This window comes from Vidua chalybeata, chromosome 18, assembly GCF_026979565.1.
Source record: "Vidua chalybeata isolate OUT-0048 chromosome 18, bVidCha1 merged haplotype, whole genome shotgun sequence".
NCBI lineage: Eukaryota > Metazoa > Chordata > Aves > Passeriformes > Viduidae > Vidua > Vidua chalybeata.
Window position 1 is genome coordinate 10,424,521 of NC_071547.1, and position 24,101 is coordinate 10,448,621.

Sequence of the window (24,101 nt, forward strand, 5' to 3'; positions counted from 1 at the left end):
TTTTCTTTCAGTACTTCAATACCTTAGAGAACAGCCTGGTGAATCTCTTTGTGCTTTTGACAACTTCAAAGTAAGTTCATGCTCTTCTGTCTCAGTCTTCCCCTTTATCCCAAAGGAGTCTGGCAGAGCCAAGGGTTTATCTGCAGAAATGCTCTGTTCTGCAAATGTGTGACCCCTTTCCTCTGCCTGAGAGAGATGTCCAGGGTCAGCCTGCATGGGAAGAGCTGGTATTTCATTTTACTTTAGGACACTGTGACCTCAGCTGCAGTTATCTCTAAGGACTCAGATGTCTTCATCACTGTGAGGGCAATAAGGGGGAAACAGCTTTGTTAGGCCTTGGTCCAAGAAGGGAAAATGTGTGTTTGTGCTCCTTTGTCAGCCAACAGCTCGCAGTTGAGAAGTAACTTCCTATTCCTGTGCTGCAGTTACCTGTCTGCTAGGAAATTGGGATAACAGCAGTGGGTACATATTGATCTGCTGTCAGGGAGAGCCCTGAGGATTAGGAAATTAGCAAAGGATGGAAGGAATCTGAGGTTGTAACACCTGCACTGAGGCTGTGCTGCTGTTGTTAAGTATCAAAGCATAGCCCTTAACCACACCACAAATCCCATTTGGTGTTTGGGATGTGTGAGGAATGTGCTCGCCACATTTATTTTCACTCCAGGAGTTTTGTACAAAATGTGCAGCTCTTTAGATGTGAGTTCATACACACACACCCCCCTCCCTGTGCCTGCTGCCTGTGCAGTGGGCTGTGCACCACGAGTTTTTTTGGTGCTCACCCTTGTGTCCTTTGGGATGCAGTTTCCCTGATGTGATGATGCCGTCCTACGCCCGCAACCCCTGGTCCTGTGTCTTCTTCATCGTGTACCTCTCCATTGAGCTCTACTTCATCATGAACTTGGTGAGTCCCCAGGGCAGCACTTCATTCCCTCTGCCTGCTTCTGGAGCTCATTGCTCAGCAGAGTCTTCCCCATTCCCAGAACTGCTCTGCAATCATCTCAGACCCTTTGGCAGAACACTTCTAGAAATGGCAGCTTGGCTACAGATAGAACTCTTTTAATGTTCTAACCATGAGGAATTGAACTAAATCACAGAAAACCAAATTATATGAGCATCTTTCAACTACTCTCCCATTAATATCGTGCTTGGAGTGACATACTCGGTTGCAGGAAATTTATTATCCTTCTCTGTCTTAATTATTTATCATAAAATGGCATTTTATTATCTGGACTTGCCCGAAATACTTTGTAAATCAGTTTGAAGGGGATGGAATTACTCAGGATGGCAGGACTGCAGTGCTGATCACTGCAGAGGGAGAGCACGGCTGCCCAGGGGAGGATTTGAGTGCTGGAAAAGGACTTGCCAAAGGAGCTGAGGAATTCTGCAGCCCAAGGTGAGGGATTTGATGCTTGTGGTTGGATTTCACTGCCTTCCCAGATGGAGGGTTAGCTTTGCTATGTGCTAGCCAAAGCTCCCAGGAAGGGTGAATCCAAAGAGCAGCCCTCAAACTCTGCTTTCCAGGAACAGATCAGGGCGTTTTAATTAATCCTTTGCTATGGTTTTCTGCTGGCATTTGTGGAGCTCTTAAAACCCACTAGCAAGTGGTGAGAGGCCAGAAACATCTGGGCCTCCTCCAAGAAGTGGATCAGAGCTGTGAGCTTGGGGATCCCTTTGTGGGATCCCTCGTGCCAGCGCGACCTCACCCACTCCATCCAGCATTCCTGCTGCAGGCAGTGCCTCTCCTTGCTTCCCTGAAACCCTGCAGAGTATAAGGGTCAAAACAGCCCTTTTTTTTTTTCCCTGTCTTCTCAGCTTCTGGCTGTTGTGTTTGACACTTTCAATGACATTGAGAAGAGGAAGTTCAAGTCCCTGCTGCTGCACAAGCGCACGGCCATCCAGCACGCGTACCGGCTGCTGGTCACCAAGCAGGTACAGCTGTGCCAGCAGCACCCCTGGGCTGGCTGCTGGAACAGCACCTCCAAAAAAAGGGCTTTTATCTCTCTTGATTGTGATCAGGCTCACCACGGGCTGGTGGTTTTTTCATTCTCTGTTTGTGGAGAAAAAGCAGAGTGCTCTGAATTTCAGCCCTGCGTGAGGTTATGGCCTGGTAAAATGAGGGAGATTTGTTCTGGAGAGCATGTGATCATTGATTTCTCTCTGAATCAGTCTGGGTCACTTGGGGACTTGTTTAGCTTACCAACAATCACTACTGAGAGGAGGGATGGGTTGTGCAGTTGAAAATATAATCCATTTTCTAGATCCTGCACAAGTGAGCAGTGCAGAAGCAGAAGGAATTCACCTACAAACAGCATTTTACAGGGACAAACACTGTGGGGAGAAGGTTGATTTCTTGCTTAACTTGTTGGAGCAGCAAGAGAAATAAGATCCAAAAATAACTAACCCACTTCTAGTAGATTAGTTCATGTTTAGTGCACATAGCTGATGGTCTTTAAAAAGTGCCATGATGGGATCTGTTAGGCTGCCTGCTAATTTCCCAAGAAGAGAGGTTGAACTCTGCTTGGGGTGTCTGGTTGGACAGTTTTCAGGTGATGGAGCAGCAGGGAACAGTTCTGCATTTGCTGGAGGGACCCATTGCCAGCAAAGCTTTCTGATCTCTGTGCCCTGGGATGAGCTTGGTGTGTGAAAGTAATAGCTCAGGGTACTTAGTGGGCTCAGTTATAATGTATGAAATCCTGCTTAAAACAAATCCAGAGTGAGAATTAAAAGCCTCTGTGCATTCCTGCCCGATGCTGCTGTTTCTGACAGCGTTCCTTTGTTGCCAGAGGCCGTCTGGAATTTCCTTCAAGCACTTCGAAGGGCTGCTGCGGTTCTACAAGCCTCGGATGTGTGCCAGGGAGAGATATCTCACCTTCAAAGCACTGAATCAGAGCAATACCCCTTTAGTCAGGTAGGATGCTCCTGCTGCTGCACCAGAGCAGGGAGGTTGCTGTGCTTTGCAGAGGATGGCTGGGTTTATGGGATGAGCGTCGGGGAAGGGTTTTTCTGGGAAGCAGGGAGCTGGGAGGGGTGTGTACCCTGAGAGCTGAGGTGCTGGAGTTCCTGCGTGCCCTCTTGTGGATACGGCGCTGTGCTGGCACTCACGGGCAGGAGCTGCTTCCCTCTCCCCTGGCAGAGCAGAGGCAGGAGCTGGGGAGCAGCACTGGAGCCTGCCAGGAGCATTTCCTCGCACAGCGCAGCCTCGCAGCTTAACAAGTTTTGCTTTTTTCCAGCAGCTGGCTGTCCCCCCCAGGGTTTTGTTAATTAAAATTTGGTTCTGCTGGTGCTTTCAGGGAGGCCATCCTCTGTGTTATGAGGCAGAGAATTGCCATTCTGGTGGGGGGTGGGTGCAGCTAACTTCCAGCCAGCAAGGGAGAGAGGGAATTAGAGCAGGAGACTCTTCCTCTTCCTTTTCCTTTGTTCTAGCCACAGACAGGTTCCAAGTGACTCTCCTATGAAACTGGTGCTGATGCTTCTCCTTGAAGTCAAGTGCTGCAGAGAAGTATTGAAAATGGCACAGGGAGAAAGACTGAGTTGTGAAATTTAGGCACCAATGTCACCAGTAAGAGTCTGAGAAGTTCAGCATCCTCACTTCCAGACACATAAAAGCTGTTACAGGCCTGACCCTGGGCACTTAGACAGGCACTCATGTTCTATGAGTTTCTTTGCTTTCATGTCCTTTTTCAAACTTCATTTTTACCTTGAAAAGAAAATGTGCAAAGATGTTAGAAGAGGACTGTACGAGTAATTAAGCCAGTCCAAGACTTCTTCATGAAGAGCAGTGCAATCTCCATCCCTTGGAGTTGGCATCTGAGCCTCAGGTCTTTCCTCTCAGTGGTAAAATTCTGGAGTTCAGAAGAGTCAGAGTTTCCCTTAAGGGCTGAAGCATTACAGAAAGGAGATTCTGGCTATTGTCAGTCAGGAACCTTTGGCCAGGCTGGGAAGAGGTCACTGCTGAGTCCTGTCAGCTGTGGCTGCAGCGCTGATAAGGAGTTAATAACTTCCAGGGACTCTCCACTGCTGATGTCTGACAGGGACAATTAGGGATCTGCTCACCCTCAAGGCTCTGATCAGATGTTTCTTTCTGTTTTGCAGTCTAAAGGATTTTTACAATTTCTATGAAGTTGTTGGCTTAAAATGGAAGGTAAGAGTTCTTTGGGTGGAGAGGAAGGAAACCATGTGTGGGAGGGAGAGAAAAGGAGTGGTTGGAGAGGAGCTGGGTGAGAAACAAAGGCAATCTAAGAGAAGCAGGTGATGGGGATAGGGTGGGTCTCCATCCCTGCCCTTTTTATTTGCATGGGTGTAGCTCTGGCTGCTGCTGACCGTGGCTGTTCTGCTTCCAGGCCAAACGGAGCCGCGAGCACTGGTTTGATGACCTGCCAAGGACTGCGTTCCTTATTTTCAAAGGTGACACTCTCTTTTCATGGCAGCGTGTATTCAGCTGGCAGGAAGTGTACTCTTTACAAAGACAGGACACTCTGAAGGGACTTTCTCTTGTGTCCCTGGCAAACACCTGAGGGAAGGCCTTCTAACCAACTCCCTGTGTGTCCAGAGCCTCTGAAGCCAGAGACTTGGATTCGGAGTCTCCAGGGAAGATTTCTGTCCTGTAAATATTCCTGCAGTGACTGTGGACTGGGATTTGGGTTGTCACAAAAGCTGTTAGGCTGCCTGGTCCCAAGATGTGGCTGCAGCTCCCACTCAGGTCAAGAACAGCAGTTTGGGAAGGGAAGAGAGGCCTGAAACCCCCATCAGAGTCATGTCTTGCCAATTTACCTCCTGTGTCCCAAGTTCCCTGCCTGGATGTAGCCATTCAGAATGAAGAACCTGCAGCTCTTCTGAGGTGTTGTGTGCTCCTGGGGAACAGCTGACACCCTCTGATCCAAATACAGCTGCCACAGGAGCCCTCAGAGCTCTGCTGATGTTCTCAACCCTCCTTGTTCCAAACACAGACAGAGCATTTACCTCTGTCCACCCCAGAATTAGCACAGGGCATCTTGGGGGCTAAGGATAATGACTTCATTGCTGCTAAAATTCTAAAGGATATTTAAACTTGTTCCCAAAAAGTGACAGTTAATCATCTGCTGATCTGTTTAGCTTCTGTGCTGAGGATTGGTGTGGAAAATGTCTCTAAGGAGAAGACAGAGGGATCTGTGGTGTGGAGGACAGTGTAAACGTTTATTTTATCATCCTTTCCTCCACACAGGCATCAACATCCTGGTGAAGTCCCGTGTGTTCCAGTACACTATGTGTGAGTAGGAATAATCTGGTGGCTCTGCTGTGCTGGGTCTGCCAGCCCTTCAAGGACTTGGTGTGGTCTGAGCTGTGGTTCATGGACAAAATTTGGAGTTTTAGTGGAGAAGGAGGGAACTGCTTCATTGTACCACCAGCCTGGGCTCTGAGCTCTCGTTCTGGAGAGGCTCCCTGGCTCACTGCACAGCAGCCCTGTGGAGCTTGGTGCATTTAGGTGGCTTGGTGATCAGCTTTCCCAGCCTTGGGGGGTTTATCTTGCAGCTGAAGGATGCCTTGCCAGTCAGCCACATTCTGTTTGCTCTCCAGGAGCTGTGAGCATCCTCAGTGCTGGAGGGATTGCTTGGCAACTGAGCTGCCTGGGACAGGGAATGTGTGCTTCCTCCTGGTGCTACCTGCTGGCTTCTAAGTGATCTATTCCTACTCAGTAATTGGGGGGCTGGGCTTCTTGGTTTTTTCTTTTAGTTTTGTTTCTTTTTGAACATAAAGGCACTGCATCTGTTAAAGGCCTGGAGAAAGACGTGGGGGAAGACTCACAATTTATGAGTTCAGTTTGTTCATTGACTTGGAACCAGTGACCCTGCCACTTGTCCTGTATTGTATTCTTTTTGTTGGCCTAAGAGATGGATATTCAGATGTGGTTTTGCTATGGGTTTTTCCTTTCTTTTCCAGACACTGTGGTGGCTGTGAATGGAATTTGGATTCTTGTTGAAACCTTCATGCTGCAAGGTAGGAAACATCACAGCTTGTTGCTTAACTGTGGTGCTGGGGGATTGGAAAAAAGGGAGGACTTGAGAAAGCTGTTCTTGTGTCTTGCAGGAGGGAATTTCTTCTCCAGGAATGTCCCATGGAGCTACATAGTCTTCCTCACAAGTAAGCTGATGCCTCCCAACAGAGCTGTGTCATTTCCTGAGGAGCTGGGAAGGGAATTGGAGTTATAACTTAACCATGGGTGTAGAGTCTCCACCCAGAACAATGATGTGCCTGGCAGGGATTGTTTTGCAAACTTCTCCAGAGAGAAATCTCCATGAACACAGGGAACTGTGTTGATTTGGAGGGGAAAAGTCTCTTTGGCACCTCACTGAGAGTGAGGAGGATGGGTGGGGTCTGTTAAACCCCTGTTCAGAAATCCTTTAAAATCCCCACACATCCAGGAGGGGATGAGCCTTCCCGTGAGCCTTTCCTGTCAGGCTGTTCATTCCTGACCCCTCTTGTTTTGCAGTCTATGGCGTGGAGCTGCTCCTGAAGACCACTGGGCTGGGGCCTGTGGAGTACCTGTCCTCAGGCTGGAATCTGTAAGTGCACATCCATCTTTTTGGGTTGGAAACACCAAGTCCTGAGCCAAGCCTGTTATAATTCTTCTGCCCCTGGCCTTGTGCATCTTGTTAGGCTGGAGCAGCACCAATCCCTCTTCTCTGCGGAAGCACTGCTGATAAATAATTGCTCTTACATTTATTTTATGTTATTTTTCTTTCCAGCTTTGACTTCTCAGTCACCCTGTTTGCATTTTTGGGGCTCATGGCACTGGCATTCAACATGGAGCCCTTTTACTTCATCGTGGTCCTGCGACCCCTCCAGCTGCTGAGGTGAGCTGGGCAAGGCTGGGAAGGGGGGATTCCAGAGAGCAGGAGGGAGAAAACAGCCTTGTTTTCCATCAGTCCCACTGGGGACTGAGCTCCTTAGCAGGAGAGGGCAAGGATTGCTCTGTGGGAATGTGACCGTGGCAAACAGGAATTGCGTGGGCTAATGGGATTAGCCCGAGTTATCGAAATGAGCGATAACAAAAACTTGGGATGGGATATGAAAACCCCGTGCTTTGGAGCTTAAGCTGATCTCTAATAGAGATCAAGGGATTTACTGGGGGCAGATTATCCTGTGTCTGCCTTCGTGGGGTTCTTACACCTCCTCTAAATTGTCTGATGCTGTTCAGAGAAAAGCTCTTCTGTCAGGGTGAGATGGTCTGAGCCAGTTTAATAATTTCCATTGAATTACCAGAAATTACAGTTTTCAAAGGATGCTGCTTTCTAGGGTGAAGTACTGCCCTGCTCTAACTGCACCTCACACTTGGAGCAAGACCATGGCCTGTAACCTCTCTGCAGTTCAGGGAGCTGGGGCTGATTAACCCTCTCATGTCGAGGTACACTCACCTTCACAAACACCTCCAGAGCCACAGGGGAACGAGATTTGAGGTGAAATGTTTCATTAAAAACAAGCTGATGTAATTTAGCTTTCCAGTGAGGATTCTAAGAACACTTCATGACACTCAAGAGAGGAAAAAAAATAATGTTTTCTCTGTTCCTCCCCTTCCAAAGCCTGTTTGGCAGCTGTGTTTCTCTGTAAAGGCTGATGGGGTTGCCAAATCTTAAATTAGCAGGCACAGTGTAGTTTTCTTTCATCAATTTTTATTGGGTCATGGGGGAAACACAGAAAAGCTTGTGTCTGGGGGAAGCAGGAATGAATCCTGACCCTGTACACAGGCCTACTGTAAGTTCTTATAATTTTTAGGAGTTTTAAATAGCTGTTTATGCATCATGCCATGTAAAAAGACAGCCTTTTTATCCCCTGAGATCTTCAGTCCTGTAAACAGCTGAATGTGTCATAAACATTTAGATGGGACAGCAGGTGAGCAGAGACCGCTTGAGCAAGAAGTCAGGAAAGTCAGGAAACCTCACTGTCATTGACCTGCGAGGCAGAGAGAGCTGGGATTGTCCTTTTAGCTCTTTCCCCCAGCCCCAGGAGAGCTGCAGGCTGTGGGTAACTCCTGGCCTCTCCTTTCAGGCTGTTCAAACTGAAGAAACGCTACAGGAACGTCCTGGACACCATGTTTGAGCTGTTCCCTCGCATGGCCAGGTACCATCCTCTGCTCTTTGGGTGGTGGCAGGGAGAGGGCAGTGAAGGTTTGGGGTCAGGGTAGGGACCTGTCCAACCTGCTGCAGGGATTTATGCTCTGGTCTGTCAGTGGGTAGTTACTGATTGTTCTTAAGCAGTGGAGTGTTCATCTTCCAATTCCTTGGAACAGCAACACTCCAGCACCCTGGGCTCCTCCTGCTTTGGTGGTAGGAGGATAACTTGTTTTAGTTTTTCTCCCCCATCCCAGCTCTTGCTGAGAGACAAAGCCCCTGTGGGAAGAACATTGGCACGAATCCCCTGGGCCCCAGCTGTTCCCTGTCCTCAGCAGAGCCCCTGAGAGCATTTTTGTGAAAAGCTGGGGCAGAGGGAGCCTGGTGTTGAGTGCTCCTCCAGCCCTGCTTCCCTCGCAGGAGGCCTGAGCTGGCTGGAGAGCCCTGCCCTTGGCACTGTCCCTGTGTGCAAGGATGTGGAGAGGGCAGGAACAGTGTGTGGTGTTCTTTGTTAAAGGAGCTGTGGAGAGATGTTTATTTAACAGAAAAGGACAGACTGGGAGGGAATCCAGGCTGCTCTTTGGGTTCTCTCTTCAGTGAGTGGCAAACTCCTTGTCCAAGGACCCCCTGAATGAGAGCAGGCCAAGAGCTGCAGAGCCACAGCAGCGGGGAGGGTGGCCTGGGGTCTCCAGTGCTGCTTCCCATCCTTTGGAAATTCCTCCCAGAGCAACCAGCCTAGGATTTTGTGTTTCCCTGCCTTAGCAACTCTTCAACACACAGTACTCTTTCTGTTTCTGCCTCCAGCCTGGGTTTAACCCTGCTGATCTTCTATTATTGCTTTGCCATTGTTGGCATGGAGTTCTTTGCTGGCGTGGTCTACCCGAACTGCTGCAAGTGAGTACCTCAAATCCAGCCCCCTCAACAGTGCTTTTGGGGCTCAGCCAGCAGCAGGGAGCTCTGGCAGCTCCATTTCCATGTGGAGAAGTGGCCAGAGGATGGGGCTGAATGGGGTTTTGTAGCTAAGGCAACACGTGGCAGAAATCCAGGAGATACTTCATTCCTCTTGCCTCATGCCTGGAAGTGTCCAAGGCCACGTTGGACAGGGCTTGGAGCAACCTGGGATGGTGGAAGGTGTCCATGGCAGGGGGTGGAACTGGATGGGCTTTAAGGTCCTTTCCTACCCAAACCATTCTGTCTCTGTGATGCCAGAGTTGCTTGTCCAGCAACAAATTCACCCAACATAAATTCACCTGGTCCTGAACTCTGAGCTGTGCTGTGCCTTTAATGATGGCAGACCTCTTGGAAATGCCAAGCTCAAAGGGTGTGAGCCAAGGAACTCAAACTCTCAGTTTCTCTGGTATAATATTTGCTGAATGATTAGAAAGACTCCATGTGCTCCCTGGGCTTGAGCTGAGCTGTGAAGGAGAGAGCATTCCTTCCAGAGGAAAAGTACAAGTGTTGGCCAAGAGGTAGAAATTGCTGCTCTTCTTACCACCTTCTAGAGGGGCTGGTATTTATAACTTTTTTAGATTTTCCTTGCTTTTCCAGTCTCTGCTGATTCTTTGTCCTGTTTTCTCCAATCAGCACAAGCACAGTCGCAGATTCCTACCGCTGGGTGAACCACACAGTTGGCAACAAAACAGTTGTGGAAGAAGGTTATTACTATCTCAACAACTTTGACAACATTCTGAACAGCTTTGGTAAGGGCACTTCTGTCCCTAGAAAAGATTATCCTGTGTTGCTGCAGAGCTGCATGGCTCTGTAATGCTCATGTGAGCCTGGGACTCTCCCAGGGCAGTCCTGCTAATGCAGCTCACTCTGCATCCTGCTCTTTCTGTCTGGAGAGCTCCAGCTGACTGATTGTGCCAGGACTGCTTTGCAGGGCAAGCAGAGGTCTCTCAGAGCCAGCTGGAAGCCAGCAGGTCTGTTCTGGCTGGTGATCAGACCAGAGGTGTTCAAGGAGGGCATTAAGGCACTGCCCTTCTAAAGAACCAACAGTGATGCCTCTCTTTAAACCCTCTGATGAAGAATAATTTGAATGTGTTGACTGCTCTCCTTGATTTTTCTTAATGTGTGAGCAGAATGCTTATCTCCTGGAGATTTCAGAGGTCTCCATGCTCTCTGGTGAGGAGTCAGGCCTGGTTTGTTTAAGAAACAGAGATGAAGCCATGCTGCAGGTCCTGTGGGTCTGACCCTTTGTCTGAAGGAATTGCAGTGGGGAGGGTCTGCATTCTCTCTGGAATTGCTGTCTTTATTCAAACTGTCAAACACTCTATCTAAAAATCACAGGAAAACAGGGCAGGATGGATAAAACAATTGCCTGTGTGTGTTTTCTCCCCCTTCTGTGCAGTGACACTGTTTGAGCTGACGGTGGTCAACGACTGGTACATCATCATGGTGAGTGACCCCCTGCAGGCAGCACAGACTCTGCCAGCTCAGGCACACCTTCCACACCACCCCTGCTTTCTTCCCACCGTGGCTTTGTCGCCAGCTGCTTTTGGTCCTGACTGTTGTGGGGCATTTGACCCCTGCCATGCTGCTGGGCACATTTCAGGCTTCACAGGCTGGACAAATGAAGTCACCCTGTGCTCCAGTTTGTCACCCTGCTGTCCAAAGCCACCAGCTTTGGATGTTCTGCGTGTTTGCCTGTAGGAACATCTCTTTTTAGCTGCAAGGACCTGTTGGGGCATTGAGCATTGCACAAGCAGTCCCTGGGGCAGAGTGTTTATGCTGCTTTGTGCTTTTGTTGACAAGCACTTAACGCTGCCTCTCCCTTCTTTGGTGCACTGCTCACTTCTTCCCTCTCCTCTTTAGGAAGGGGTGACATCCCAAACCACTCACTGGAGCCGTCTGTACTTCATGATCTTCTACATTGTGACCATGGTGGTGATGACAATCATCGTGGCTTTCATCCTGGACGCTTTTGTGTTCCGCATGAACTACACTCGAAAGAACCAGGATTCAGAAGGTCAGAACTGAGGCCTGGCTGACCTGCAGCCTTGTGTCTTCTCTCCCTGGTACTTTATGTCTCTAGGAGAAAATGGGATTGGCCAGGAAAAAACAGATTTTTTTTTTTTAACTGACATCCTGAGCTAATTCTTTTGCTCGTTGTACTTTCACTTGAGCTTGTTCTTTGTGTGATATTTCTGTCTGGTCTTTGTGCTCTGCCCCTCATCTCTCCCCCAGAATTCCCCAAAAAGCATGGGTGGGTGTATTTATGTGGGTTTTATATATGTCTATATGTTTGTGTGCACACACACATACAAACTTCAACCACTTGAGCCATTTCAACCAAATTCTTTGAGAATAGGAAGTCCGTGTGCATTTCATGCAAGATTTCTGGGAAGCATCGCAGCAATGGTGTATCAAAGTTCAGTGAGGGACCTTACAGGCAGGGAAGGTTGATAATTTTTTTTAACCAATTTCCCTTCCTCACTAATGCACTCACTGCTGGCAGGATGTGTCTCCAAGGTGATTTGCCAGCACTTTTTGCCATGACCTGGAGGACAACAGACACTGCCTGTCCAGTTCTTCCCACATTTTCTGGTTGTACTTAGGCTGCTGACTCTGTGCTGGTTTTGGACATGCCTTTCCCTCTAGGAACTGGTAGAGACTGGGCTCTGCATCCCCCTCATCAATTACTCACTGTCCTTTTCCTCCTGAGCTGGGGGGTCTGGAGCTGCAGGCACCTTCCTGACCTGCTAATTCAGGTGCCAATGGCTCACAGCCCTTCTCCTGCTGTTCCTTCAGGTGAAGGCCCCACCCCCCTGGGTTTTTAGGTGCCAGAAGATCAAATTTGTGTGGCCCAGGAGCTGTTAATTAGGGAAACACTTGTGATCCTTCCTGCACCCAGTTTGAAGGGAGCAGTGAAGGACATTGGTTAGCCCTGGACTCCCAAGCTCTCTTAGGCAGGTGAAGGTCAAAAGGCAGAAACTCTTATGTGATTATTTGATTTCTTAACTTACAGGCCAGCAAAAAAGCTACAAGATTTATTTTTTTTTAAGACACCAAGGAGCCTGATGAGAATAGTTTGAGTCAGAAGGTTTGCTGGCCCTAGACACTAGTTAACTTTCTCCCTGCCTTGTTGGGGGTTGAACATATCCATGTTCTAGTCACAAGGGCAGGTACAGACTGTACCTGACCTGTGGCTTGGTCCTGTGTGCTCTGGGCTTTGCCTTCCAGGGTTATGGTAGCAGCTGTTGAAGCAATGCTCATCTTGGTGGCTTTTTTTTTTTCCCCCTCTTTCTGTTTCTTGCCTCTGCAGAAGATAATGGCATTGTGCTGGAGAAGGAGATCTCCAAGGAGGAGGTGATTGGCATAATTGAGCTGTACAAGAGGACTTCAGCTGCCACTGAAACAGCCCAGCTGCAGAAGATCGTGTTGCAGATGGACAAATATGGGGTAAGAGGAAACACTGTCAGTTCTCACCTCCAGGAGAGGGAGGTGTGCCAGGGCCACTTTGTCTGTCTGGAGAGAGAAGATCCACCTGCCTGTGTAGTGTTCAGGGCTGAGCTGCTGGAGGAACTCTGCAGCATCACAAAATTTTGCTGCTCTGGAAAAGCAGCAGCTACTCCTTGAATAGCCTTGACAGAGGCTGGTCCCTGCTACCTGAAAACTTCCCTAAGAGCTGTCCTGGCCCCTACTGACTGGAAAAAAAGCATATTTATTTTTCCTCTAAATGAGCCACTATCTCATAATTCTCCTGTTTGTCTCTCTGTGCCATCATACACTGAGGCTTGGACAGTCCTAGAGCATTATGCAGCAGCATGATGGCATTGATTCCAGCTCCTTCCTTTCTCCATGGCACTGCTTATGCTTCCATTCTAAAACATTCTAAATTGGGAAAAGGAGCTCTTGTCTCAGAAGTGTTGTCTCATGCATCTGGGAAGAGCTGAAGTGGTTGTTTTAACAATGGCCACTATAGCCCTGTCACCATGCCACAGGGCAGGTGCTGCAGCCTCTCAGGTGACAACAGAACGGGCCTGGGGTGCTCTGAGCTCATCAGTGGGTGATGGGTGTCCACAGGAAGGATGCTTGAAATTCCAGGACAGATCCAGCTGCTCAGTGACTGATGAATGGCTTTTGTGATGTTTCCTCCTCCTTGCCCCAACTCTCTAGCAAATGTCAACAGTGTTTCTGGGACGCAGGTCGAGGACCAAGAGTGACCTGAGTATGAAGATGTACGAGGAGGAGATACAGGTATGTGGGCCTGAGCTGGAGCTGCCACCAAGTCTGTGCTGAGAGCATTCCCTGGAATAGCAACCCATCCTTTCAAGCACTGGGGGCTGCTTTCCTCTGAGCCCGGGGGTTTGTTAAACCACAGAGCACCTCAGAGCTCCTCAGTGGGTGCAGGTGTGTCAGGCCAGTCACAGAGAGCACACTGGGGGTGTGCACAGGCACTCCTGCTTTGCTGAGCTGCCCTGGGCTCCCCAGGTGTCTGCTGGGGCTGTGAGCACAGTTTGGTGCTGCCTGGGGCTTGGCTGCTGAGCACAGAGCTCTTAAACCTCTGGAATGTGGTTGTGTTTGAGCTTAGGCGTGTCTGTCTGACACAGAAACCAAGGCTGGCTTGTGCCAGGCAGGCCTGCCTGGTTTGCAGGCTGAGCAAGATGGGAGACAAATAAATCAGCAGATTCCCTGGATTTTTAGCCCCTTCCTGCCAGTGCCATGCGTGGTCAGGAGTTTTCTGCCATGGGTTTGGTTACTGCCAAAGGTAGTTGAAAGTCATGGGCTAATGTAATGATTAGTGCTGAAAAAATTAATCTTGTAATCGTTTGAATCTGTCCTTTGTCCCCAGAGCAGACAGATTGGGGATGAGTCTTGAGTTCCCCTAAGGAAAATGCACATTATTTACCATGGGGCTGGGTCACCTGCAGAGAAACTTCCTGCCTGTTGTGCTTGGTCTGTGACATCCTGGAACACCCTGGGTGCTGCCCAGCACCAGGAGCTGCCCTGCAAGTCCCAGACATCATGGGAACAGCCATCCTCAAGCCTTGGGTGTTCAGGAGGGACATCCCAAGGCTGGGAAGTTCCTTGGGCTGTGGCTGGCAAGGTCTCAGTGCATCCACCACAGGCATGCTGCAGTTAGCTGGGTTGTTCCAGGAGGCTGGGCTGTACCCAGGGTTTGGAAAGAGCCCTCTGTGCCTGAAAAAACGTGCCCTCAATGGCAGTGAGAGCAGGCTCTGCCCTTTTGGGGTGTGTGGGGCACAGCCTGATCCCTGCCTCTTTACTCCCCTGCTGCAGGAATGGTATGAGGAGCACTCCAGGAAAGAGGAATCTCAGACACCACTGCAAGAGCCTGCATCTGCTTCCAGCAGCTCTCTGAAGCCCCTGAGCCTCCGACAGCGCTCCCAGACTGTCATTTAGGCCTAGCTAACGCGAGCCACCTTCTATGCAATAACCTAGAGAATTCCTCCCCAGCCTGTGTTTTGGGAGGCTGTATATAGATCTGTCAGTGTACCAGTGTAGGGATCAAATCCTGCCCCCAGCAGTGGTTGCTGAGAAGCCAGAGGCCCAGGGGGCTCAGGGGAAGGCTGCTGCACACAGATTGAGCATGATTTCCATGCTCAGCACATCTGGGCAGAGCAGAGCCCTTGTCCCTCTGAGCCCCTCCCCAGGCTCCAGCTGCTGCTGCTTGTCTTACCACTAACAGACCTCGGGGAAAGGGATGTGTAATCCATTAACAGCAGGGAATTGGCTGAAGTCACCTGCTTAACAGTAAAACTTCGGCCCTTTTGGAAGATCCCTGTTGCTCAAAGGGTACCATTAACCTAGGGACAGAAGAGCAGGGAGTGAGTTTTTGTTTCTGCTCCACCTTCCTTGCTCAAAGAAAGGGGAGGTGGTGTGAAATCTCAGCACTTTTGGAAGGGCAGCCTGCCCTCCCCCTCCTTTTTGGCACTCCTAAATGCACTCCCTGTAGCAGCTCCAGCTCTGATTACTGAATTTTGCTGTCCCCAAGTAGATCTGAGGCAGAAGTGAGGGCCAGCACCTCATCATGCTGTGACCATAGGTGGGGCAGGGCTTTGGAGACCCTGTCTCTGCTGTGTCTGCATCACTGCTGGTCAGTCCTGCCCGTGGCACTGCCTGGGCTTGGGGTCACCTCTGCAAAGCCCAGAGCTCCTGTGTGTGTTCAGGGAGGGGGATTCTGCAGGGTGACGTGGCTGTTGGGCTCTGCCATTGGCCACCTGCTCTGTGAAACCTCTCTGCCTGGTCCTTAGCTGGGATAGATGACTGGGAAGAAGAGTGGAAGGTTTTGCAGCTCCAAGTCTGGCTTTTTTCTGCCTGGCTCTGGGTTAAAGAGAACTCCTGGGCATCACACACAGTCCTGCTGGTCAGTCCTCATTCCAGCTGAGCAAGTCCCAGCACAGAGTGGGGCTCCTCCCTTGCAGGAATGTTTCTCAGGCTGGAAAAGGTCAGCTCAGTCAGGTGTTGGGAAGATCCACTGAAGAGCTCTACTGTTCCCCTGGATTTGGGATGCAGGAGGAACGTGGAAGACAAGGATTCTTCTCACCTGTCTGCTTTTTCTGCACCTGAGAGCTGAGGGATGAGGAGGAAGGGGGAAAAGGGTTCCCTTCCCAGCTCTGCCACGTTTGTGGGATTGTGGCACTTGTGTCATCCTTTGAACCTGTCTCTCCAAGTCTCTCCAAGTCTCTTTTCCCTGTCAGCACTGGAAGTCCCTGGCAGCTGGGAGGTTCCCTCACCTCTTGCTGCTTGATCTTTCCTCAGGTTCAGACTAAGAGTGGAGCTTCCTGAGGAGGCTTCCCCCTTCTCCAGGTGCCCCAGGCAGTGGGAGATCTGTGTCCCTGTCCCCTTTGTCCCACATGCCTCTCATTCCTTGGTGGCCTCGCCTCGTGGCACAAGGACTGATCCTACCTGGGCAGCTCAGGAGCATTTCCTGGGTGGGTGAGACTTCCAGAGGGAGGCAAGACAGAGCTACTTCTGGAAACCTCTCCCTCCATGGCACGGTGGGAGCACTTGGAAGGAGCGGGAGAGCAGCACACACGCACCAGTGGCTGCTCCCAACCCTTGCCAAACTCCCTGGGTGCCTCACGGCAACTCTTTGTTTTCTTTCTGGATACTTGCAGGTATGAAACTACTTCTGAGCTGACCCATGAAGGACCTTAAAGGGCTGTTTTCCAAACCATGAATTCAACCACAGATTAAGGAGCAGTGCAGTTGTTGCTCTTGCAGTTGCTCTGCTGGAGTCGCAGCCCGGGAGGTTTATCCAGCTTAGCCCTGGGGCTGCAGGAGATGGTGTTTATTGTGCTTTAAGATGTGGGCAGAATGAATGAGCATTATGAAGGTTAGTGGGGAAAAAAAATGTGGTTGTGGTTAATCTCCACATTCCCCTACAGCCGATTTCTCCTGGCAGGGCTATCAGTGACCTTTTTTTTTTTTTTTTTTTTTTTTTTGGGGTGTTTTCTGGGTGTGAAAGGAGACTGACTTTAAGCTGTGTTGAGGAAGGCACTGAGGGCTGATCATGCAATAAAGGGCTCCCTGGAGGGCTGGGGGTCAGGGTGCTGCCTCCAAGGTGTTGATCCTCCCCCACATACCCGCTGTGTTCATTATTTTTGTAAAACCAAGGAGGGCGGCAGGAGTTTGCTTCTTCCTTATGACTTTGGAAGGAAACAAAGTTTGAGTACGGGGCATCCCCTTCTATTTATCCTCCTCTCCCTTCCCCCACCCACAGACTGACGACAGAGACAATCATTTTGTAGGGAGCACGGGAGGAAGCACTGCAGGATTTTGTATGCTGGCGTTTTGTTTATAAAAAATCCCGATTTTCTGGACGTGTCTGTCAGATGTTCTCTAGATTTTTTTCAGGCGCACTAATAAAGAGCATCCTCGGCTTCGTAAAGGCAGCGGCTTCCTTTCCTCCTTCCCCTGTTATTCCAGAGGTGGGTTTGGCCAAGCTGGAGCATTTCCAGTCTTTGAAGAGGAGCCTGCCTGCCCTCTCTGGTGGCAAGTGCTTGTGTTGGGAATATTTTGCTGCTCCACATTCCTGTTCCAGGACATTTCAAAGCCTGCCTTCCCCCTGCCAGCTTTTCCCCTAAACATCAATGCTTTCAAAGTCAGGTTTTTAAGGCTGCCTCAGTGCAGTGTGGAGGCCAGAAGGGGTGTTTGACCCTGCACCTCTGTCCTGGGACCTTGGCCAGGCTTTGGATTGCTTTAGCCCTGCCTGTGGCAGGAAGTGGGCGTTGTGTCCCAGATCGTTCTGGCAGCTGCTGGAGCAAGATCAAGGCACAGCCAATGGCTGTGGGCACAAGGAGTGTTGTTTTTTTTTTTTGTGAAAGCTGCTGGTATCTGTTAGAAAAAGGAGAAATGCTCCAGGCCCAGGAGGAAAGGAGGAGGAACCAGGTCTGACAGTTGTGGTGTTTGCTCAACACCCCTTCTCCCCTGGGGCAGGGATATGTGTGTCCCTCTGGAATGATAATTTGCTTTCCAGCCTGTGTCCTGTGGACCCTCCAGCTGGGAGCAGAGCCACCAGCCCGCCCCTCCATCCTGCTGACACAGGATTCCCTGTTCCCAGGGACTGAGCTGTGCTGACCCCGTTTCCAGTGTGGCAGCATGTGACTGCTCTGGGGACATCAGCTACTGGAAACCACTTCCCCACTGCCTCAGGAAAAACCACTCTGGGTGTCCCAGGGCTCGGCCCTGGCTGTTCCCTGTGCCCTCCAAGGCTCTGTGCTGAGTAAGGGCTGAGTCAGAGCAGCAGAGAGCAGGAGGAAGGGCCCTTGCAGCAGGCAAAAGTCAAGGTCGGGCTTGTGGTTTTGTTTTTTTTTTGGTTTTTTTTTGGTTTTTTTTTTTTTTTTTTTATTGCAGTTTTTTACAGTGCCTAAATCTTGTCCTGCCAGAGGTCAACACTGTGTGTGGAAACCTCCAAGTCCTTTCCTACAGCTCTGCCCACCCCAGGAGGAGGAGAAAAGTAGGATCTGAAACTCAGGTTGAAAAACATTACTAAAAAAAAGCAGGGGAAACCAGCCTCCCTTGGTTTGGTGTTTGTTTTTCCCTCAGGCTTTGCTTGCACTAAACCCAGTGCGTCCCTGGAGCACCGTGTGCCCTTAGCCCTGTCTGGCTGTGCCCTGTCTGCTGTTCCAGCCCACGGTGCCAATGGGGACAGTCCTTCCCAAGGACACACGTGTACCTGGGCAGTGGCAGTGTCACCTGTGCAGCACAGAGCATGTGTCCCAAAGCATGGCACGGAGCTGAGGAGGGCAAGATGGAGCTGAGGAGGCAGAACCTCCCCTGCTGCACCCCTGAGCTGGAGCTTCCCCATCCTCTGCTCCTGCCACTGCCACCCGACACAGCTGAGCTTTGGAGGCTGCTCCTGCCCAGAGTTCCCCAAATGAGGAGAGGATGTGGGCACTGACAGCTCCTTCCCCAAAGGACAGCAGGGGCCGAGGGCTGGGCTGGCACCTCCAGCAGCACGGGGAGGTCGAGGTGCCCTTGTCCCCCTGGCAGGGACAGGGGAGGGCAGGGAGGCAGAGCGAGCTCCAGGGCTGGATCTGCTGGGGCCGTTCAGGGTGTGGGGAAACGGATGACCCTGAACTCGGTGAGCAGGGCCACGCTGAGGAACAGCAGGTAGTAGGCGATGAGGCAGAGCCCATAGGCCTTTCCCAGCTGGAAGCACTGCGCCGGCACCGTCACCAAGGAGAAGGCCAGGCTCAGCCCCAGCGCCCCGGCCAGCACCCACACCAGGGGGCTGTCAGGCTCCAGCTGTGGGGAGAGGAGGGTGATGTGGGGTGACGACGCGTCCTGCTGCCGGCCTGGCCTGCGTCACCGTGTCACCACAGCCTTACCTTCACCAGCGGCTGGCTGCTGGTCATCTGCAGCAGGCAGCCCAGCCCCACGCCGACCAGGATGTCTGGAGCACGTTCAGGATGGACACACAGCACAGGAGAGCTCGAGGGGGCAACAGCACTGAGCCCGTCCCTCTGCCCCACAGCCTCCTTCCTGCACCTCATGGCTGAATACAACCCTGAGCACTCGAGGAAAGGCTTCACCCAAAACCCACCGGAGCAAGGCACAGCCCCCTCCCGTCCTTCCCTTTGGCAAATCCCAAATCTGCCACGCTCCAGCCCAAACTCCCGCCCAGCTGGGGCGGCTGTGGGGACAGGGGGGTGCTGCTGGCTCTGTCTCTGCCCCTCCCAAATCCCTCTATCCCCTTGCACTGTGGGAACACTGCGGGCTTTGCCAGCGTTGGAGGGACTCTGGATGGATCCCAGCTGCTCTCCAGGGATCCCACAGCACACGGGGCCCTCCCTGGGCTGTAGGCAGGGAACCTCGGGCAGCTCCTGCCCCACGTGCCAGCACGCTGGCCCTGGCATGCACAGGATACTGAAGATGATGCCCCCGAAGCAGGCGGAGAAGGCCATGCGGGGATAGCCCTGCCGGGCCATGGTGAGGTCGGAGAAGGTGTCTGTGGAGGGACAAAAGGAGACCTTGGGCACGGCACGGGGGCCCCAGGGTGTGCCAGGGGGGCACTGGGAGCAGCAGAGCCCTCACCCCCGATGCTGTTGCCCCAGGCCAGCAGTGTGAGGCCCAGCACGGTGTTGCTGAGCTGGAAGATGACGCCCAGGGTGCGCAGGATGTTCACCAGCTCCGTGGCCGCGGCGTTGATCCACATGGCACTGGCCAAAAACCCAAGGAAGGCAAACACCTGACAGGAAGAGGAGCAAGCTCGTCCCTGTGTGCATCCCACAGGACCCTGCACACCTCCTGGGACATTGGGAACTGGGAGAGAGCTCCAGCTTGCTCTGCCCCAGCACCCTCAGCCCAGTCTGGAGCAGGCTGTGCCGGTCCCTGGTGGGCGTTCAGGGCTGGGGGACACCTCACACAGTGATACTTGGGCGGCTCCTCATTGCTTGTGGTGATGAAGATGATGAGGGCCAGGGCAGAGGCAACCAGTGTGACCAGTCCCCAGACTGGGAAGATGCCCTGGATCTGGTACAGCCCATCTGCACATGGTGGGGAGAAGAAGGACAGAGAGGCTGGGACAGGATCCCGCCAGGCTTGAGGTGGAGGTAAAGCCTTGTCAGCTAAAGCCACCTCTGCCCTACGCCCCCACAGAGCTGCTTCCCTCCGTGCCTCAGTTTCCCAAGCAGGCCAGGCCTGCTCCATCTTCCCCTCAGGACCCGGATGCTGGGGGCCCAAACCTCCCAGCCTTGTGAGGGTGTATCCAGCTGCAAACCAACTGCAAACACAGCTTGGCTCTTCCCTGCCCATCCCTCCTCCCCACAACAGGGAGCCAGCTCTGATAGGCTCCTGCAGTCCCCAGGGCTTTGGTGGCCGTCTCAGTCCTGTCCCCTTCTGGAAGCTGGGCCTGCCCTGGCTCTTACAGGCGCCTGACTTCAGGGTGAGGACGCAGAGCAGGGGGCTGGTGAGGATGTGCAGGCAGTTGAGGGGTCTCCTCCAGTTCAGGTCATCCTTGTCGGGGTCCACAACGGGAACGGTGAGCAGCAGCAGCAGCTCCACGGGCACCTGGCATGGGGGACACCCACCTGGGACACCCTGCCAGGTGCCCCATGACCTGCTCCCAACCCCACTGCCCCCATCCCACCATCCCCACTGCCAAGCCCCGGGGGACAGAGCCTCCAGCAGGGATGGGGATGCCCCTTGGGGGGCTCCTCCTGGCTCCTGTTGCCCCCTACTCACCCTGAAGGCCTTGAAGAGCCGCCAGTACCAGGGCTTCCTCCTCCACTTGCGGTAGTCCAAGGGGCTGAGGGCCGAGGTGAGGATGCGCAGGGAGGTCTCCCGGGAGGGCAGCAGGGGCCGGTACTCCTCCCCTGAGAGGGGCCACGGGGACTCAGCGGGGTGGGGGCTCCCTGTGCGCCTTCCAGCACGGGGCTGCAGCTCCCTGTGTGTGCCCAGGGAGCTCCCCCTGCCCCGTGCGCTGTCACCCCACGGGCTCGGTCACACCTGCAGCAGCCTGGGGGGCTCTGGGACCGCTGAGGACGGAGCAGAGCCAGCCCTGAGCCCACAGGGAACAACGTACCATAGTCCCCGCTGTTTGTGCCCAGGGGCTCCGGTGCTTCCACGTCTGTCGGCATCTCTGCGGGGAAGAGGAGCAAGCAGGGGCGCTGGAAGGGCACCCCAACACACCGGGGGTCCCGTCCCGGCTGGGCAGCCCTTACCTGGCTCCCAGGCTCCGGGAGGGGCCAGCCCGTCCCCGCGCTGCCGCCGGTGGATCCAGGTGCAGAGCACCACGGTGAGCACGTAGAACACGTAGAGCCCCAGGTAACCTGAGATGGGGGAGTGAAGGGGGGGGGGTCACGGCACCCCCAGGCTGCCCCCGTCACCCCCAGGCTGCTCCCACCATCCCCAGCTCCCGCAGCGCTCACCCAGAGCCTCTCCCAGCCTGATCCTGCCCAAGTAGAGGACCACGAAGGTGAGGAAGACGGCCACCATGTAGAAGATGACATCCCTGAGGAAGGGCCTGGAGGCGGCCGTGAAGGGCTTGACCAGGGCGATGCCCCCGGCCACCACCGTGGTCACAAACACACCGGCACCTGCCAACACAGCGGGACTCCCTCGGGACACGGGAACATCCCACAGCTCCAAAGCGTCACCCCGTGAGGACGTGGCACCGCGGTTCCCTTACCAAAGACGGCCCCGATGGCCAGCCCTGCTGTCCGGGGGTCAGAGAAAGCCACCACAGCACTGAAGACATCAGGTGCCCCGTTTCCAAAGGCCAGGAAGGTGACACCATGGAGAGGGGACGTCAAGGAAAAGCCCTGGTGTCCTCCTCCCCGTGGGGGTGCTGTGTACTCCTGTCCAGTGCCAGCACATGACCACTTGTCCCGCTGTCACCTCCAGCTCACCCTCCCAGTAGGTTTCCCCTGGCACGGTGCTGAGGGGACAAAAAGTGACCCTGTCATGGCCACCTCCCCTGCCCTGTCCCCACATCCCTCCTGCCTGAGGGCCCCTGTGATTTGCCAAGGATACTGCCACGTTGTGGGACAGCTTCAGGTTGGTGGAGATGGCTGATAAATTGGGGCAGAAGCTGGAAGGGCAGAAATGGAGACAGAGAGAGGTGATGGGGCTACTTGGGGACCACGGGGCTCCTGGTCACTCTGGGGACAGTCCCCTCCTCTGTGGGCCACTCACAACTTCTCTGCTGTCACACCGAGGATGATGAACAGGTACAGGAGCCAGAGAGCCTGTGGGGTCAGGTGGGACACAGAGCGGGGTCACTGGGGTCCCCACCACACTCTCCCCCAGCACTACCCTTTCCCATCCTTACATAGAGGGTGACAGCCAGGGGCAGCAGCTGGGGCGGGAAGACACAGAAGACCCCATCGAGGTAGTCGAGGAAGCCCCCGTCCAGCCGGCAGTCGGGGTTGCTCCGGATGAAGTGGCACCACTCGGAGCTGTTGCGCTTCCGAACCTCCCAGCACTGCGGAGCAGAGGGGAGGGTGCCTGGCCGGGCCCCCCCGAGCACCCACCGCCCTCCCCGAGGGCTGCCACGGCCACCCCGAGGGGACACTGCCACCCACCGCCCCCACAAGCGCTGCCGTGGGGCTGCTTTGGCAGGTCGCTGTCAGCCCTGCCTCAGTTTCCCTACTTGAGACACATGTGAGTAGGTCGAGGGCTGTGCCAGGGCCAGCAGAGGTGGAAACCCTTGTCCCCACCCCATCCATGTCCCCACACAGCCCACACCCACCCCGGGCCATGGGAAGGCGCCGGCCTGGCAAGCAGAGAGGCTTTCGGAGGAAAAAGCAGCAGCGGAGGAAATCCTGGTGAGATCCCTGCTGCGATGGCGGGGACGTGGGAACAGGGGCGGGACGGGACCCCACCACCTCGGCAGCACCGAAATCCCTCCCGGCATGCCCCCCAAACCCCACCGCAGCCCCCAGACTTACATCCAGGCCCCGTGCGTGGCTCAGAGCATCCCGGCCGGGAGGGAGCGTGTGCCCCACGTCCAGCAGCAGCGGGGGCCCGGCTGGCAGTGCCCCGGCCGGGCTGAGCACCCCGGCCAGCCCCGTGGCCCCCTGCCCCATGGTGCCCGGTCCCTGGCGGGACACCTACCACCGGCAGCGGTCCCCGGGGGCAGAGAGCGGGGGCTGCCCCCGGAGCCCCATCCCGCGCTCGCCGGGCGGGGCGAGGAGGGGTTAAAAATTAATAATAAAACTGGAAATTATAATTAACGCTAAAAATAATAAAACCGATAAAAAGCAGAGCCCCCCCCCCCCCCCCACCACGGGCAGGCTGCGCCACGTCCCCGCCGGGGGGGCTCAGCCCGGGGCCACCCCGAGCAGAGGGAGGGGGAATGGCACCCACACCCCACGGACAAGGACCGGGGCACCCGGGGGGCACCCCCGAGGGCAGAGAGGGGACAGAGAGGCCGCGGGACCGGCGGGGACAGGACCCCGGGGAGGGGCGGGGGATGCGGGGGTGGATGGGGGTAGCCGGGGACCCCAGCCGCGGCGCGGCCCCACCGTGTCGGCGCGGCCCCGCTGCCGTGCGCGGGCAGCTGATCCCGGCCGGCCCCCCCGCCTTAAAGGGGCCGCCACCCTCCGCCCTTAAAGCGACAGCGACGCTTTCCCGCGCGGCTGGCGGCCGAGAGGGGACACGCGCGGCTCTCCGCTCCGTGCCGTCCCTCTGAGGCCGGGACACCCACCCTGCGTGCTGCGGCCACCCGCAGCCCCCCGCAGGGGTGACCCTCTGAGGACGGGCGGGCTCAGCGCAGCCGCGGCCGGGGACGGTGTCCCGTGCTGGGGCAGCCTCGGCACCGGGGCTGCACGGACCGCGGTGCCGGCGGTCCCGCAGCCCACAGACGTGCCGCAGTCGGTATGGGGTGCCGGTGCCCCTCTCCGCACCCGTGTCCCCAGCTCCAGGACACTCCAGCCTCAAGCGTGCCCCGTGCAAGCGCCGTGCCCTGTTTGTGGGGTGCAGGCTGGCCCCCACGGCCGGAGCCCCAAGATCCTCATGGGATGCAAGGATCCGTTTCCCACCCTGGCCCGTTTGCCCCCGAAGCTGCGCTCCGCATTCTCCCCGGAGAGAGGTGAAGGGGATTGCGCA

The 24,101-nt window shown here is 54.1% G+C and overlaps 2 protein-coding genes across 3 annotated transcripts in view; one reads left to right on the plus strand and one right to left on the minus strand.

The window, feature by feature from the left end:
• TPCN1 (two pore segment channel 1) overlaps window positions 1–16,938 on the plus strand; it is a 40,712-nt gene extending 23,774 nt beyond the window's left edge. For both annotated transcript variants that reach the window (XM_053959190.1, XM_053959189.1), the window contains exons 8-26: window positions 12–70; window positions 802–901; window positions 1,813–1,929; window positions 2,784–2,908; window positions 4,093–4,141; window positions 4,341–4,404; window positions 5,201–5,245; window positions 5,917–5,973; window positions 6,064–6,117; window positions 6,467–6,539; window positions 6,723–6,830; window positions 8,023–8,094; window positions 8,889–8,978; window positions 9,669–9,784; window positions 10,435–10,481; window positions 10,899–11,052; window positions 12,349–12,485; window positions 13,203–13,283; window positions 14,325–16,938. In XM_053959190.1, coding sequence (XP_053815165.1) covers window positions 12–70; window positions 802–901; window positions 1,813–1,929; window positions 2,784–2,908; window positions 4,093–4,141; window positions 4,341–4,404; window positions 5,201–5,245; window positions 5,917–5,973; window positions 6,064–6,117; window positions 6,467–6,539; window positions 6,723–6,830; window positions 8,023–8,094; window positions 8,889–8,978; window positions 9,669–9,784; window positions 10,435–10,481; window positions 10,899–11,052; window positions 12,349–12,485; window positions 13,203–13,283; window positions 14,325–14,447 — 1,671 coding nt within the window. In that variant the 3' untranslated portion in view covers window positions 14,448–16,938. The remainder of the gene's footprint in view (window positions 1–11; window positions 71–801; window positions 902–1,812; window positions 1,930–2,783; window positions 2,909–4,092; window positions 4,142–4,340; window positions 4,405–5,200; window positions 5,246–5,916; window positions 5,974–6,063; window positions 6,118–6,466; window positions 6,540–6,722; window positions 6,831–8,022; window positions 8,095–8,888; window positions 8,979–9,668; window positions 9,785–10,434; window positions 10,482–10,898; window positions 11,053–12,348; window positions 12,486–13,202; window positions 13,284–14,324) is intronic.
• Window positions 16,939–17,721: 783 nt separating this feature from the next.
• SLC8B1 (solute carrier family 8 member B1) lies at window positions 17,722–23,632 on the minus strand. Its single transcript, XM_053959191.1, has 15 exons — window positions 22,943–23,632; window positions 22,324–22,476; window positions 22,188–22,240; window positions 22,025–22,083; window positions 21,682–21,786; window positions 21,422–21,589; window positions 21,215–21,322; window positions 21,076–21,132; window positions 20,736–20,866; window positions 20,420–20,561; window positions 19,917–20,038; window positions 19,587–19,740; window positions 19,420–19,500; window positions 18,881–18,945; window positions 17,722–18,797 (listed from the first exon to the last, which is right to left on the minus strand). Exons 1-15 carry the CDS (start codon window positions 23,078–23,080, stop codon window positions 18,600–18,602), a joined length of 1,734 nt encoding a protein of 577 aa, XP_053815166.1. The 5' UTR covers window positions 23,081–23,632; the 3' UTR covers window positions 17,722–18,599.
• Between the last annotated feature and the right edge of the window lie 469 nt (window positions 23,633–24,101).